The sequence below is a fragment of the Vanacampus margaritifer genome, chromosome 2, assembly GCF_051991255.1.
Source record: "Vanacampus margaritifer isolate UIUO_Vmar chromosome 2, RoL_Vmar_1.0, whole genome shotgun sequence".
In the NCBI taxonomy this organism is placed as follows: domain Eukaryota; kingdom Metazoa; phylum Chordata; class Actinopteri; order Syngnathiformes; family Syngnathidae; genus Vanacampus; species Vanacampus margaritifer.
This window is the reverse complement of record NC_135433.1, coordinates 25,038,884-25,054,654: the sequence shown is the minus strand read 5'-3', so window position 1 is coordinate 25,054,654 and position 15,771 is coordinate 25,038,884. Positions and strand designations below refer to the sequence as shown.

General features: G+C 41.6%; 1 protein-coding gene across 2 annotated transcripts; it reads left to right on the top strand.

Moving 5' to 3' along the window:
• The first annotated feature begins 128 nt into the window (after positions 1 to 128).
• On the top strand, positions 129 to 14,059 carry elac2 (elaC ribonuclease Z 2). Of its 2 annotated transcripts, XM_077559007.1 has the most exons (24): positions 129 to 246; positions 377 to 653; positions 722 to 772; positions 1,039 to 1,174; positions 1,381 to 1,438; positions 1,519 to 1,587; positions 1,764 to 1,859; positions 1,939 to 1,985; positions 2,063 to 2,121; positions 2,471 to 2,543; positions 2,816 to 2,928; positions 5,567 to 5,665; positions 5,780 to 5,918; positions 6,005 to 6,090; positions 6,596 to 6,708; positions 7,400 to 7,487; positions 7,702 to 7,840; positions 7,917 to 7,955; positions 8,820 to 8,929; positions 9,119 to 9,215; positions 9,846 to 9,966; positions 10,131 to 10,209; positions 12,509 to 12,653; positions 12,811 to 14,059. In XM_077559007.1, exons 2-24 carry the CDS (start codon positions 445 to 447, stop codon positions 13,000 to 13,002), a joined length of 2,358 nt encoding a protein of 785 aa, XP_077415133.1. In that variant the 5' UTR covers positions 129 to 246; positions 377 to 444; the 3' UTR covers positions 13,003 to 14,059. The 2 variants fall into 2 exon arrangements, with proteins under 2 accessions (XP_077415133.1, XP_077415132.1); XM_077559006.1 differs by having other exon boundaries at positions 141 to 653.
• The last annotated feature ends 1,712 nt before the right edge of the window (positions 14,060 to 15,771 follow it).

The window sequence follows — 15,771 nt, the reverse complement described above, 5'->3', positions numbered from 1 at the left end:
TTATTATTATTATTTTTAAATTAAGCCAAAACAGGCTTTCTGTTGGTCAGGTTATAGTCTGAGTGACTTGCTTGAGTCAAACCGCGCCCCCTCGCCTCGGATTGGGCCAGAGCGCAATGAAAGCCTCGGCAGCCATTGGCTCTAGTTTTTCTACTGACGTCATCAACATATGCCGGACGTGTTGTGTCTCACATGTGTACACGGAACTCGCAAACAACCTTTCCCCCACCCGGCAAGATTTTTGAGGTAATTTGACTCTTAATGGTGGCTATAAAATGACACAGAAGAATCCACGTGACTACGTTTTTTGATTGACGCTTTTTAAATAAATAAATGAACGTCCTGAGCGCCGTCACGTTGTGCGTGTCCGCCACAGTTCGTCCTCTGCTCCTCGCCCCTTGTCGTTGTCCTCTTCTGCGGCCTGCCTGGCAGCCACGTCGTGCCATGGCCGACATCAACAACAACAACAAGCACAAGATGGAGCAGAAGAAGCTCGCCAAGCAGCAGGCAAAACCGCTGCGTTGGCTGAAGACCAAAGAAAGCCGCAGGAAAAGCTACGAAGTGCACAGCCCCTCCACCGTGTACGTGCAGGTTGTCGGTGCCGGAAGTCGGGACAACGCCGCATCACTTTACGTCTTCTCCGACTCAAACAGGTGCGAGCTTTACGTGCGTCGGCACGACCACACTTCATGACGTAACTTTGGCCTTGTCTCTTCTGCAGGTACTTGTTCAACTGTGGCGAAGGGACGCAGAGGCTCATGCAGGAACACAAGTAAGATAAACCTCTACATTATGATAATTAATTTGATAGTCTTATTAGTTGTCGATTAATCTTATCACCCCTAATGACAATTATTCATTGTTACAAATAGTTCTTTGTCTACTTTGACCTGACTCATACTGGTGACCAGTCATTTGGTTGTCTATGTGTGCTGATGACTGCTAAGCAGTCTTCTCCATACGTGCCCTGACATTGTCATGTTTTGCTTGTCTTGATGTAACAATCTAATTTCTGAGCGATTGATCCCGCCTTTCCAGGCTGCGAGCGTCCCGACTGGACAATATATTCTTGACCCGGATGAGCTGGGAGAATGTCGGCGGTCTTTCCGGAATGATCCTCACCTTGAAAGACACCGGAGTACCCAACTGCGTTCTCTTGGGACCCCCTCAGCTGGTGAGACCCTTAAACAGATATTGGGACACAAACAGGATGTCATGAAAATGTGGAATTAAGCAAACAGACAAATAGTGACGTTTGGACAGACGTATTGGTGTAAATCTAGAGTTTTCACAAAAGTTGTGTGAAACCTTTTGAAGTGAAAAGAATTTGGGTGAAGTGAAAGGTGAAGAAAATGTGAAATTGCCTGCCCTTATTTGCAGGAGAGCTACGTGCAAGCCATCAAGACTTTCTCAGGGCCGCTGGACAACATCAATCTTTGTACGTCTTCTGCCTCTGCTCATCACAACTTCTTTTTCCTTTCACTTCCGCTTTTAGTTTTGCGTTGTCTTTCCCATCAGCTGTTTGTCCAAACACGGACCAAGCGTACACGGATAACACCATGACTGTTTTGCAAGTTCCAATCTTTGGTGAGTTGGAAACATCTCATTGGCGTGTTTGGGAACACGTGAACTTTCTCACCTTACTTGTGGTTTGATTAGGGGATGTCGTTGATATTTGTCAACTGCGGGTATGTGAAGCCCTTTGGGACTCTTGTGTGATTAAGGGCTATATAAATAACTTGACTTGACTTCTTTGTCTGTAGCCTCACCAGGGAATAGCCAGCACTCTCCAGGAAATAGCCGCTCCGAAAGTCCGACCTCCCCCAAGAGAGTTGGCAATCACCCCTCCAACAATTCAGGTGACTTCCTGTTGAAATGTGTCTCTGTGTGCACATTTGACATCGTTAATGAACAATGAGTACCTTATTTTTCTTATAGGAGACAAACGACGAGACTCGTCGCAGGTGGTCACATTCATATGCAAAGTAGGGTAACCTCAAGTGTGCATGTGTTTATGTGTGTGACCTTTTGAAGTCAAGTGCCATTTTGTGTAATGTGTCAGATTCATCCCAGGAAAGGAAACTTCTTGGTGCTCAAAGCCAAGGAATTTGGACTTCCTGTGTGAGTAATTTTAAGACCTCCTCGAGTTTTTGTTTATTATTAGTATTAATCATTAGTGGAGAGGTTCGGGGGTTCCCCCCATTTTTATTTGTTTTTGTGTAACTTCCTGTCTACATTTTTGGAAGTATCAAACCTGGATTACCCTTTTCTTTGTGACAGTAGCTAAATTTGTTCTTTATTATTTTGGTTATTTACTTTGTATTCTGTTTGAACATAATATGTTGGGTTTACACTGAGTCAGAAGTTGTAAACCAAATTTGATTCAGATTGAAATGAATAAGCGAAAGCTGTTGATCCATGATTTTGTTGCTGATGTAAATGAAATAAAACCGTCTTGTTCATCCTATAGCGGCACAGCGAAAATCGGCCCACTCGTCCTAGCTCTGAAGAGTGGGAAAAGCATCACGTATGATGGCAAAGAGGTGCGTGTTGCTCATTTCATCATTGGGATTTTGCCACATTCGACTGCGTTCACCATGTAAGAATAATTTTCTAGTGATTAGGGAGTTGGGAATATGAACTTTGTTTGGATTCATTTCCACGTTCCCTAATCACTACAAAGGAATGAATATATGATAATAATAGTAAAAACAATAATAATAATAGTGGACTCATGCCTGAAACAATGAACCGAATGCCCCCAATTCACTATGTTGCGATTTGAAGTTGACTTTTGAGTCATTGTGTCCGTCAGATCCGACCGGAGCAGGTGTGCACACCCAGTGATCCGGGACCGGTGTTTATCGTTGTGGAGTGTCCGTCCCAGGAGTTTGTCACGCCTCTCTGCGACAGTCAGTCCATCTCAAGGTCAGCCCAAGGTCACACACACTTAGGGTTTCAAGCAACTAACGATTATTTTGATAATCAATTAATCGGTCGATTATTTATTTTTTTTGCTTCAGAATTTTGCCTTTATTCTATTGGTTACATTCTTGCCAAAAATATACCTTGAGTAGTGTTTTGTTCAATTTTGCACATGCCTACATAAAGAGTTCCATTCAATTTCACCATGCCAGTATTGCACCTTCTCCATTAATAAGATATTTTCAAATTGACTGCTTTTTAACTATAATAATAACTGTCCAGAGAAAAAAATACCATTCCAAATATCATTGTATAGAAAAACAAATGTTCAAGGAACATACATACACTGTTTTTGTGTTGTTTACATTCATGCTAATGGCTCAACCTGTGCCGCCGTAAATGGTTATTTGCAAAAGATGCTTTAATTTATTGTGGATAGCGTGACAACCCTTGCATATACAGTAGCTCACACGTTCTTCAGTGTGACGCTGAGCACGGAGCTAGCACATTAACTCATTCACTCCCAGTCATTTTCACTGAAGCAATCCCCTTCACTCCCGGCTGTTTTACTGGATTTTGACTGATTTTGCAAGGCCACAGAATATTGTGTTGTCACGATACAAACATTTTGACTTCGATACTTTACCTGCATATTTATTTATTTATATTTATTTATTATTAATTCAAAATATTGGGATGTATGCATGCTCATTTATGTAAATACTGTGTATATATTTATGTTCCGTTTTAAATATTGGCAATGCAGTGGCACTCCAATGACTCGATGTAACGTTGCTTGAGTGTGCGTGCATGTCTCTGCTCTTCTTCATTTTGCTCCCAATTAGTCGAATGCGTCATCAAATACTACAAACTGGGAACAAAATAATTCACACTCCACTTACTTTTAAGGGAGATGTCAAAAATGCGTCACAACCTGTGTCTGTTGCTCTGTCAGTCGTCTGAGATTTTTCTATTTACAACTGTGACTTCCTACTGTGTGCCTATTCATTGAACACACCTTGAGTCCACTGCAGGAATGATTGCTGCTTTTTCTTTCGCTTCTCCGCGAAAAACATTTGCTCTGGTTACAAAACGTTTCTAAAACTGAAAATTGAAAACCACACGTGTGTTCTTCTTAATGTGTTTATTGAAAACATGCGTAGGCAATGCCAATGCTGTCGCGTGGCTTCCATTCTGCTTGTGCGCTCCCATGGAGCCTTAATTAGCGCGTCATACTTCTCAACAAGGAGTGCACGTCCAGCGAGCGCTTCAGTGCGTGAAGCCTGCTTCCTGCGCCCTCTCGCACACACGCTGAAAGAGGCGTGTCGCTTACTCAAGGCGTTTTCCACATATCGATAGACAGCCGGCCATGCGTGTGTTTGTGTACCTGCCTTTAAAACAGAGTTCGCGCGGCTGTCTCGTATTTATTTTTTTTTAAGTCCGGTACTAAGAAAAAATAATACAGAGCCGTTTTTGACGCCAAAACATCAAGGTACGGTACTCGTACCGGTATACCGTGCACCACTAATTGTTATAAGCACAAAAAAAGATTAGAGTTTCTTCTTTCATCGGGAAAAAAGTAAATTTCTATCTATTTCTGTTTTGCAGCAATTAGCATTAGAATATAGCAACATTTCGTCATTATTCACAAATCTATTTATAAATGTGAGTAAATGAGCTTTTTTTTCAACATGGCCCTGGTTGATCTCTTTTGCTCTGCTGGCCGTTTGTGTAATAACTACCATTTCCTCAAGCAATCTTTACAGTTGAGAGGCTGTATCAAAGCCTTCTGTATGCTCTAGTCTAGCATAAACATAAAAAAAACGTATAACTTAAAACATTTCAAATAGAAACTCTTTACACGTTTTTGGGAGCAAATGAGTTAAAGACGGGTAAGGGAACTTCTGCATCACACATCCATTTGGAGGTGTTAATTTGCACAATATAATCTTAATGCAAGCGTTGCGCTGAAGCGACTGCTGATTATTTGAGTTAAGTCACACTTAATACTCATAGTTCTGAGTTCTTAACGCGCTATAGATTTTATCTTAATAAACTCACGGCGCTAGGTCGTCGTCGTCGTCTTTGCGCACACACACTTTTTTGGGGGGTGGGGGGGGGTTGCTATACCACCAACCGTTGTCATCTTGCTTAATGCAGTGAGTGTTCCGCCAAATCGCGTGATACAAAATAAGGAAACCTGGCAATAGATTAATAATTGTGATTCCCTCAAAGAGGGAGGGACATCGAATGTACGAACAGTTTTACCAGATAAAAATTACTTACTATTTATTGGCTTATAACCACTTCTCCTGCCATACTGGTTGCCTACAACCACCTGTGACTCATTACTGCTACACAGGGGCTTGTGCTAATGCATAATAAATCTAAACACTGAAAAACAGACTGCTGCGGTAAAAAACTGTTATTTACCAACTAATCGATGACTGAATTAGTTGGCAACTATTTTAATAATCTATCTTAATCGATTAGTTGTTTCACCTCTACACACACTAGTGATAGACGGATATGCTTTTTCGGGTTGTTAGTAGTAGTATTTACTGATTATTTGTCAAGAGGCCTATAACTAGTGATCTGTGAACAAGTGATAAAATGGATGAAACAGGACCTTTTCCTGCAGGCATCATAGTGGTGGGGAGGAGGACGCCCCCGCTCTGGTGGTGCATATAACTCCGGAGGCGCTGCTGAAAACTGATCAGTACCAAGACTGGATGAAAAGGTTTGTTTTGTGCTTTCCTGTCTTCTTTCACCTTCTTTGACTTATAGTCCACCAAATTGAAATCCTTTTCTAGTGGTTAGTGAGTCGGGAATGAATGAATGGTCTCCGTCACAGATTCCCGCCCAGCACCGAGCACCTGATCCTCAATGAGCACGCTGTCACCTCCCACAACGTCCGCAGTTACGAAATCCAAGCGCAGCTCAACATGATCCACCCCGACATCTTCCCGCACCTCACCACCTATACAGCAAAGGTAACACTCGGGGCTCTTTGCTGGACATTTGTGCTAGTTTAATGCAAATTGTGGTTAAAAGGTTGTTGCTGTTGTTATGCTGACAGGACCCACGGGCAAATCTTGAGGTGTCTACAGTACGAGCTGAGTGTCTGCTCAAGTTCCAGCTGCGACCAGTTGCCGAGTGGCAAAGGTCAGTGGGCGCACTCTTCGTCTTGGATGAGGTGGCAAATCCAGGTCCATAAAGTAAAAACCCTTTTACAGTCTGGCTTTAGCCCCAGGTGCTAAAGCCAACTTTCAAGTGTTAGCTACCTGCTCGTTTACCTGCTAGTGAGCTAGCTAGCTAGCATCAGGGGCTAAAGCCAAATTGTGGCAGGCTTTTTACTTTCAGGTGCTCGCTAGCTAGCATCAGAGGCTAAACCAAAGCCAAATGTTTTTTCTTTTTCTTTTTTGGGCCAAACTGTGGCAGGGTTTTTACCCCCTGGATCTGGATTTGCCACCTCTGGCCTTGGATGAAGAACAACGGGAATGTGAAAGGGAAAATTGGAATGCCGCGACAGTGGAGTATGCCACTCGCTTGTTGTTGTGAAATTTAACTATTGACAATGAAAGTGCGTAACGCTAAAGGCAAGAATGATTTTTATTTTTTTGTGTGATGTCTGTGTGAAAAGGGCTCTTCTTGTGTGTCCTTCATTTAGAGACGCAATCCCCCCCTGCAACCATGAGGAGTTTGTCAATGACGTTCCCGACTTCTTGAAAGAAGTGGACAAATGTCAGCAGCTCCGCTCAAGCGGCTCCTCAGACCCTCCTGGTGAGTTTAAATCAAATCAAATAGTGTAGTAAATATATAACACAGTTAATCCTTTGCACGCATATAAATTTTTTTGGGGTGACTGTGCAGGCTTTCACACTATATATGCAAGTGCAGATTTACCAGTAGAATTGCATGCCTTCAGTGTATTACCGCATTGTGCCACAGCTGGTTGGGCAGCACTGAGCACTATGCGAAGCATAAATAAAAGCAAGAAGAAGAATTACTATTAATTAATTGCAATTTGTTTGTTTTTTAATGTGTTGTTGCTCCTTGCAGGTTAAAGTTGCAGTTATTTAGCCTAGTCTATGGTGTTTTGTATTAAATGCTAGCAGTAAGCCAGTTGACTTTTATTATGGTTTGGTTGACATTTGGTGTTAAAATAGTTTTATGTGTGAGTTCTTCAGTAAACTACAACTAGGAGGGACAAAAAACACATTGCCTTTGTTTTGGACAACTGTGCAAATGTAAAGAATACAATACTTTAAAACGCATTGCTCGCATTAAATATTTATTAATACAACGAAGGAATACTTTTAAAAGTGGATTTTAATGTGGCAGGGGTAAAATTATTTCAAAAATGCTTTTCACGCGGCTCTCTACATCACTGATCACATACTGTCATTTTTTTATTAGATTATTATTGTATTTATATTATTTCTGTATTTTTTGTGTATTTGTGCCGGACAAGCGGAATATCCTGAATTTGTTTTCCTGGGAACTGGCTCGGCTCTGCCCATGAAAACCCGAAACGTCAGCAGCACTTTAGTCAACATCAGGTTGGTGGGAACAAGCACACAAGCTACAAAGTGACGCTAATATGCTAGTGTTTTCATTTTGTGTATTGATGCATGCAAGGGCATTCATTATATTATTATTTTAGTTACCGTCACATGGAAATGAACCAGAATAATTCAGTAAATGCTGTGCTTGTTTACAACCATCAACATGTCTGGAGTAATTTTAATACTAATTGTTTGGTTGTGTGTTAAGCGCGGGCCGCTCGCTGCTGTTGGACTGCGGCGAGGGGACCTTCGGGCAGCTGTGCAGACACTACGGCGACGGCGTGGACGAGGTTCTGTCCAACATCTCGGCTGTGTTTGTGTCGCATATGCACGCCGACCATCACACGGTGGGGTGACGCCATCGCACATCATGAAACAAAGCAAAAACTTATTGTGAGCATACATTTGTTTTGGCCTTGTCAGGGTCTGCTCAAGCTGCTGTACCAAAGACAACGTGCCCTGGTATGTAAACATTTTTTTAATTTTTTAAATACATTGAATATTTTATTGCTTTCATTTTGTTGCCATATTACTCTGTGAGACAAATTTATTGAACTTTTTTTTGGGCCCATGCATTTTGCTGGCAATGTGACGGCGCCCCCTATTGCAAGGATGTGATTTTTCCGCTAATTCGCGGAATTCCGCTTTTTTTATCTCCTCCCCAAAAAAAAAAAAATAAAATATATATATATATATATATATATATATATATATATATATATATATATATATATATATATATATATATATATATATATATATATATATATATATATATATATATATATATATATATATAATTTTTTTTTTTAGTAGTTCATTGTGTATGCACATGACTCCGACAGATAACATCTTCTGCTATAACAAAGACATTTGTGGTATGCTCTAATATGAGTTACTTTTCATTTGGTCATGATACAATTATTTGTTCATGAAATTTGAACTCTTCAACATTATTTATGTGTTAACTTAGTAATCACATTAGTTAGATATGATGATATTCTCAGTGATAGTTTTTAAAAGCAAAGACAGTCCAATGTTTTTGAATATGACTGATTTTGAGTTGACTAAAACTGCCATTTTATATGGGATAGTTCAATATACATTGAAAATTTATGCTGTTTTGTCTATTTCTTTGTCATGTGATGGATTGAAAGTACTTAAAAACACGGAAAACCTATGAGCTCCGGGGGGCTTTGCCCGCCGTGTCCCCCCACCAGGGCACTGCCCTGGACCTAGCTGGGTGCCAGCGGCCCCCAGACCCCCGGCTAAATTTTCAGATAATTTCACTTTGGTCAAATCACATCCCTGCTATTGGTGTTTTAGGCGACTTTAGGGAAGGCCTGGAGTCCCATGTTGCTGCTGGCCCCCCAGAACATGATGAGCTGGCTGCAGCTGTATCACGACGGCTGCGAGGAGATCCTGCATCACATCAAGTAGGTCGCCAAACGCATCTTTGCCTATAGACATTTTCATTCTCACGTCGTGAGTATTTGCGAGTGCTAGAAGACGCCGGTGGTAGTCGGTCACATTCTGCCACCCAGAATTACCCTGGCGCCTGTCGTTGACACACATTATGAAAAACTCTGTCTCCCGGACGTCATCTTACCTTTCATCTCTTTCAGCTTCATCCCGAATGGCGTCCTGTGCCACAAAGAAGTAGCTCCTAAGCGGACGCAAGCATTTATCAAAGCACTACTGACAAACAACGCCTTGGAAAAGGTTTCAACTACATCGACTTTCTCCACCCATCCTAGGGCGGGGTGGGGGGTAATTACTGAAAGAGCAAGTCCCCCATATTGTTCTATGTAGCCCACTAGTCTAAACATGGTATCTAATAAATATTGTGTTTGTAGAATTGATTAAAGCAGCAAAATTCACCCTTTTATCCATCTGAGGGGGCGGCCATTTTGTCACTTGCTGTTGAGTGAAAATGACATTACTTCACCTAAGGGCTCAGGTTATGATCAATCACGACTCAAATGCCTACAAATGTCAAATGACCAAACTCAGAAAACAGGTGAGCCATGATTGGTTGTTGCGGAAACCCTGAGAAACTATGATGTCATTTTCAATCAACAGCAAGTGGCAAAATGTCCGCCCCCCGAACAGGATAAAAACAAGTGGATTTTGTCGCCTAATTCATATTTCACACATGCAATATTAATCAGAATGCCGTGTTTAGACTAGTGAGAGCGCAAACACACACTTTAATTTTTAAGAAAGTTGTTGGGTTGATTTCCCTTTAAAATCTGAATTTTGGGGCGTGAAAACATTCTAAGATTTTATTATAAATTGCTGCTTTTAACATTGACATATTTTTACACCTGAATTTGTTTTTGTTGTTGTCAGTTTGAGACGTGCACCGTTCGTCACTGTAAGAACGCCTTCGCCTGCAGCCTGACTCACCAGTCAGGCTGGAAGGTGGTCTTCTCTGGAGACACCATGCCCTGTGACGCCCTGGTGCACATGGGTGAGTCACTCGCACCCCCTGAACATAAACATTCCTTCTTCAGTCACAGCACAAAAATCTCAGATCCGTCTCATGCCTCAGGTGTGTGTCATCGTTGATAAAATGGCAACAGGAAGCCGCCTAGGCTGATGGCGACTGTTTTTTTGTCGTTTTTTGCCTTCCAGGGAAGCACGCCACCCTGCTGATCCACGAGGCCACACTGGAGGACGGCATGGAGGAGGAAGCTGTGGACAAACGGCACAGGTCGGGACAAACGACACGCACATCATCAATAAACAACAAATTTAACGACCCAAAAGACAAAACCAATCGAAATGCACACTTAAGTCCCAGAATTGCTACATTGCTAATAGAACCGACGTTCTTCCACCTTTGCCTTTCAAACAGAAACCCGAACAAATATTAGCACAAAACACAGGAATCTTGCCATTAGCTATAATTTCACAATATGACGTCACACTAATGCAGGGGACTCGAACCCAAGTCACTTTCATCCCTCTGCTGCAGCTGGTTTTGGAAGTTAACTAATGAGTATTTCAGTTATTTATTTATTTTTATCTTGGTACTTAAAATGTTATGAGGTTCTAGAGCAGTGGTGTCCAAACTCGGTCCTCGGGGGCCGGTAGTCCTGCAGGTTTTGGAGGTTTCCCTGCTCCAACGCACCTGTTTCAATCAACAGGATTGTTATCAGGCTTAGTAGAGCTTGCTGATGAGCTTCAGCTGTGTTGGAGGAGAGAAATATCCAAAACCTGCGGGACTACCGGCCCCCGAGGACCGAGTTTGGACACCACTGTTCTAGAGCAAAAATCACATTAACCAGATCAAATAAATGTTTTAATTGGCTGTTATTTTTGCAAGTTGAGTTGTGCCCCCCCCCCCCCCCCCCCCCATTGAATGGCAGTAAGACTGTATTTTCTTGTCTAGAAAGATTTCTGGACAAGCTAGACAAACTCACTATTGCTGAATGGGTTATTATGGTACTTTAGTAAAGCTAAATTGATTATTTAAAAAAAATCTATTATAATGTAATTTTGAGTACATTTATTGTGCAAATCTCCAAAGCCAAAATCAGAATTTAGGTCTCTGTTGTAACAATTAACATTAGTGATATTATAAATCAATGATGATGCCACAAACACCTAAATAGTGCTTTACTTCTGTAATACACCACCACCAACAATGAAAAAGTGTTTTTAGTTTGCAAAATACGTTTATTTCCATTCAACAGTGTAACAATTTGACAAAACAATTTCGCAAACTATTTACAAATGTGTGCAACTGTGGTACTATTTACAATTATGTGGATGTTTCAAATACAGTTTTTCTTTTTGTAACGCTCTCCTGCGTGCAAGGAGACTCAGCCGGATTTGGACAACAGATTACTTTCACTTTCCATTGTCCGTTTCGCGTGCAGACGGCCTTTTTTTCCGGGGAATAGCAAGTAGCAGACTGTACACACTCCTCCGATGAATATGCATTGGACTCGGGGCACTCTTCGTCGTCCGATTGAACGTCCACCTGAGCGTGCTCAGTTGTGCTCCGCGTTTTCCGGTGTTGGCATCGCTAGCTCGTGAACCTTTTATGACGTCGTCATAGCCGCCGCGTCAACGCTTCCAACTTCGCCGTCAACCTCGGAGTCACCATCATCATCATCATCGATGATGATCATCGTCGTCATCAATGTGCTCTTTATAGCGTTGGTCGATGCTTTTCGTCTTTGAAAAAAACGGCTCGACCGTGAGCTGCTTGCAAACCGGTCACCATTATGGCTTCTTCAGCCATTGTCCCCCTCAACACTCTAGCCCCGCCTCACGTCTTCTGCTGACGCCTACCCAATCTTGTCAAAAGAGAGTCATTGCTGCCATCTAAGGGCCAAAAATAGTCATTAGGCTCACTAGACCTGCTTGAAACTTTCAACACAGCTGGGGAAGGCTTTCCTCCACCCGTTTCAAAAAAAAAAAATTACAAAAAATTGAATGATGTCTTTTAACGTCATTGGCGGCCCTCCGTAGGTTTTTACTTGACGTTAAAAGACGGCAGTGAAAGAGTTAAATGTCTGCTTTTGTTTTTTTTCAAAATTGGATACCCGTCTGCTTCAGCACGGGTTCCAGCCAGACGTCTGTGCAAAGTGCACTTCATCACCCGAGCACTTATTTCCGGTGATGGATTACATTTCACTCTTGGGTTAGCTTCGCAATTAGCATTGCTTCTGCTTCTTTACTCATTATCCCTTCATGAGAACGAGACCCGACAGAAGTTTTGGCTTATTCGCTGCCATAGAGACGATGATTACTGACTTAGGAGCGACTCCACAAGCCAGCAGAATCTGGTTGCTAGCTGGCTGGTGTGGCCTAGGTAGCAACGAGCTTGCTTGAACTTCCTACTTCCCAGTGTAGGTGATGCCATGCAGAGAAGCTTTTTTTGGGGGGGGCTGTCAGAAAATCTGTGATTCTCAGTTGCTATTCTGTGTTTGAATGAAAGTGTGAATTTTGACTGATGTCATGGTGCTTACGTGACTCTTTTTTCGCCCCCACCCGGACAGCACAACTTCGCAGGCTATCGACGTGGGCATGAGGATGCAGGCGGACTTCATCATGCTGAATCACTTCAGCCAACGCTACGCCAAGATCCCGGTCTTCAGCGACGACTTCACCGAGCGAGTGGGCATCTCCTTCGACCACATGCGGGTGAGGCAACTGATCGCACCCTTGATTTTGTCTTTAAAAGGCTTGATTTATGAGTTTAAATTATGTGACCACACTTAACTTTTACGGGTGGGTACCTCATGAAAAAAGGGAGTTCACTGTAAGAATGCAGTAACGAGGTCCTTCTTGTGTCTGCCAGGTGCGTCTGGGAGACCTGAAAGTCCTCCCGACTCTGATCCCGGCACTCAAGACGCTCTTTGCAGAGGAGCTGGAGGAAATGGATCAGAGACGAGAGCGACGGGAGCTCAAGCAGAAATGGACGGCCAGCGACGCCGACCAAGAGGACAATGACTCTGCCGTCCTCCACACCAAGAGACTCAAGAGCAGCTGATGATTTTGAGTTACACTGAACCCTCGCTATTTGCCATTGGAAAGTAGCCGACAATAACGGCAAAGTACTGTTTTTGTCAAAATAAGATTCCTCAACTCGTACATACTTTCTTTGTCACCAAGACACCACTTCACCATAGCTTCTTGGCATGTGGACAGCAACACAACTGTTGTCTAGATAAAACTTTTCACCTCACTTCAAAAAATAGTTCCTTGGCACCAAAGATGGTGGCAAATCATGACTTTGGATTAAACTCCTCAATTCACCTTGACATTGCTTCATGTTAAGATACCTCAAGGTAAGCGCCAAAGCACTACTTTTGCCTACATCTCTACTCACTTCCGTAACGCCAAGATAGTGCGATAATAATATTTTTATTTTGAATTGGTATATTCGCAAATATGTGGAGGCTCACTACATTTCATCCAATCTGAGAAATTTCATTTTTATGTGAATGCAGTGTTTGTTTGTTTTTCTTGAACCCTCCTGGTGCCCTTTTCGTTTCCTAACCTTTTGTCTTTGAAGGAGTGACAATTTTTTTCCATGTAGATTACTTTTTAATGGGGACAATTGAAAAAAGTAATAGTAGTGAATTAACATGACAACATTTTTAAGTCTGGTCTGCTGTTAAATAATCACGAACAGTTTCTTGCGTGTCAGTTAGTTTGCATATTTAGACAACCTTGGTCCAAACTGACCTGAAGCAGCACCAATGCGTTCAACCATGATGTGCACAAAGCAGGCTGAACTATATTCTCTGCTAAATTGTCTCCTTTAAATTATGTAACATTGAATGTGGTCAAATTGACCCCAAAGTTAATAGGAGGTTTAAATAGACGAAAGCGGTGTTATACAGTCTGGACAACATTTTGTAAAGGTGAAAGGTTACTATATTTTTGTGACTTTTGACCACAATGAATCTATTGTCTTAGTTTTTTGGGGGGTTGTCATCCATGGATACAAAGCACACCAATAATGAAGAACAAAGTGCACTGAAAGTGTCCATGTCAGTCATCATTTGAAATCACCGTATAAAGGAACTTATTTGAACACTGAACACTGGCTTCTTGTCTGGTTTTGGTTCTATTGAACAATATTTTAATTGCATTACCACAAATCTGTACTATAAAGATAAGATAAGATCCACTGATTGTCACACCCATCTAAGTGGGGCGAAATTTGTTCTCCGCATTTGACCCATCCCCTGAGGGAGCGGTGAGCAGCAGCAGCGCCGCGCTCGGGAATCATGTGGTGATCTATTAAAGCTAATGCGAACATCAGTGGAGGGAAGTAACAAAGTACAAATCCTTTAATATTGTAGTCACTACAGTGTAGTGTATCCAATGGACAATTCTGAACATCTGGGCATCTATATTTCCCCAATGCAACACAATGCAAATGCTTTTAATACGGTGAAAGCAAACAGTGTATTGTATTGCTTTTGCCTGTGGCTATTACACAAACCAGGCAGATTGTATAGTAGCCAAATAACATTTGATCAAATTTTGAAATCAAAATAATCCTCACATCCAATTACAATGATTTAAAGTCCAATGCTTTTCAATAAGCGGAGAGCGTCATTTTATCGAGATGACCGCCATTTTGTCTCATGACGTAATCTCGGGACTTGGAATTGTCAATATCCTTTTTAATTGATAAATTAACTTAAGCAAATGCTGGGCACCTATTGTGACCAGCCCTATTATGGTCCTCGCTCGTTGCTAGCTATGGTTGCTAGTAATGCTAATCATGTCCATTTGGTGTTTGTGGAATTGTGATATGTTTTAGGTGAGTAATTTGGACTCAGTGATGTTCTAAAAGTAGCAACAAGAAGTAGGCTATAAAAAAAAAGTGTCATAGATTAAGAGGTAATTACTAGTCGTAAAATGAGGTTTGTGGCAAGCGAATGATTGCCATTTAGGGGAAAAAAATGACTTGGCTAATGCACTTGCTAATTGCATGGTTGTAAATTTAAAATAGGACTAAAACGTGGGAACGCACATTTTATTAGCGTAATTTAATTCTTCCTATTAACGCAAAAACGTGCAGTGTTTTTAATGTTTCCCGTTTAAAGATTCCCCAAATGCACTTCACTTTCCGTCCACATGGGGGCGTCCAAGCACCATTTTAGCTCCCATCCTGCAGCTACTGATGCTGAAGAGAAGGAACATTCCTGCAACTGCAAATAGTAAGTAACGTCAATGTTTATAGTGTTTTATATGGTTAAATACAGAGTCAAATGGTTATTGTAAGCCAGTAATGCTTTGAAAGATAGTCAGTTAAGTGCCATGGACATATTTGGGAACAGAATCAGTGAATGGTTATGAACGCCGCAACTGCGTAAAAATACTTGGATACTAGAACACTGATAGCACCTCACAGCCTGTTTGTCAAATCTAGTGTACAAATGTCAGTTGCAACAATTTGTTGCTCTAAAAGGTGTTATTTTTAAGTGAAATGTAGACCGTATTAAACAGAAGTCGAAGTCGGTGTTTTGAACAATGTTTGGTTAAAATAAAACACATTGTCATCACAATTGCAAGACCCAGTGTTACCAAGTGTCAGCACTTATTATCGACAAGTAATCAAATGTAAGTACTTGCACTCTGACCGAAAGAAGTGGTTATGGGTGGTGCATTCTTATGTTATTTTTATATAGCTAGGGGATTTTTTTTGGGGGGGGGTCGCTTGCAGTTTGTTAGGCTTAGGCAACTTCAGTGTTCTACTTAGTTCTTTATTGCTTGGAATGTTTTATAAATCAACCCCTTT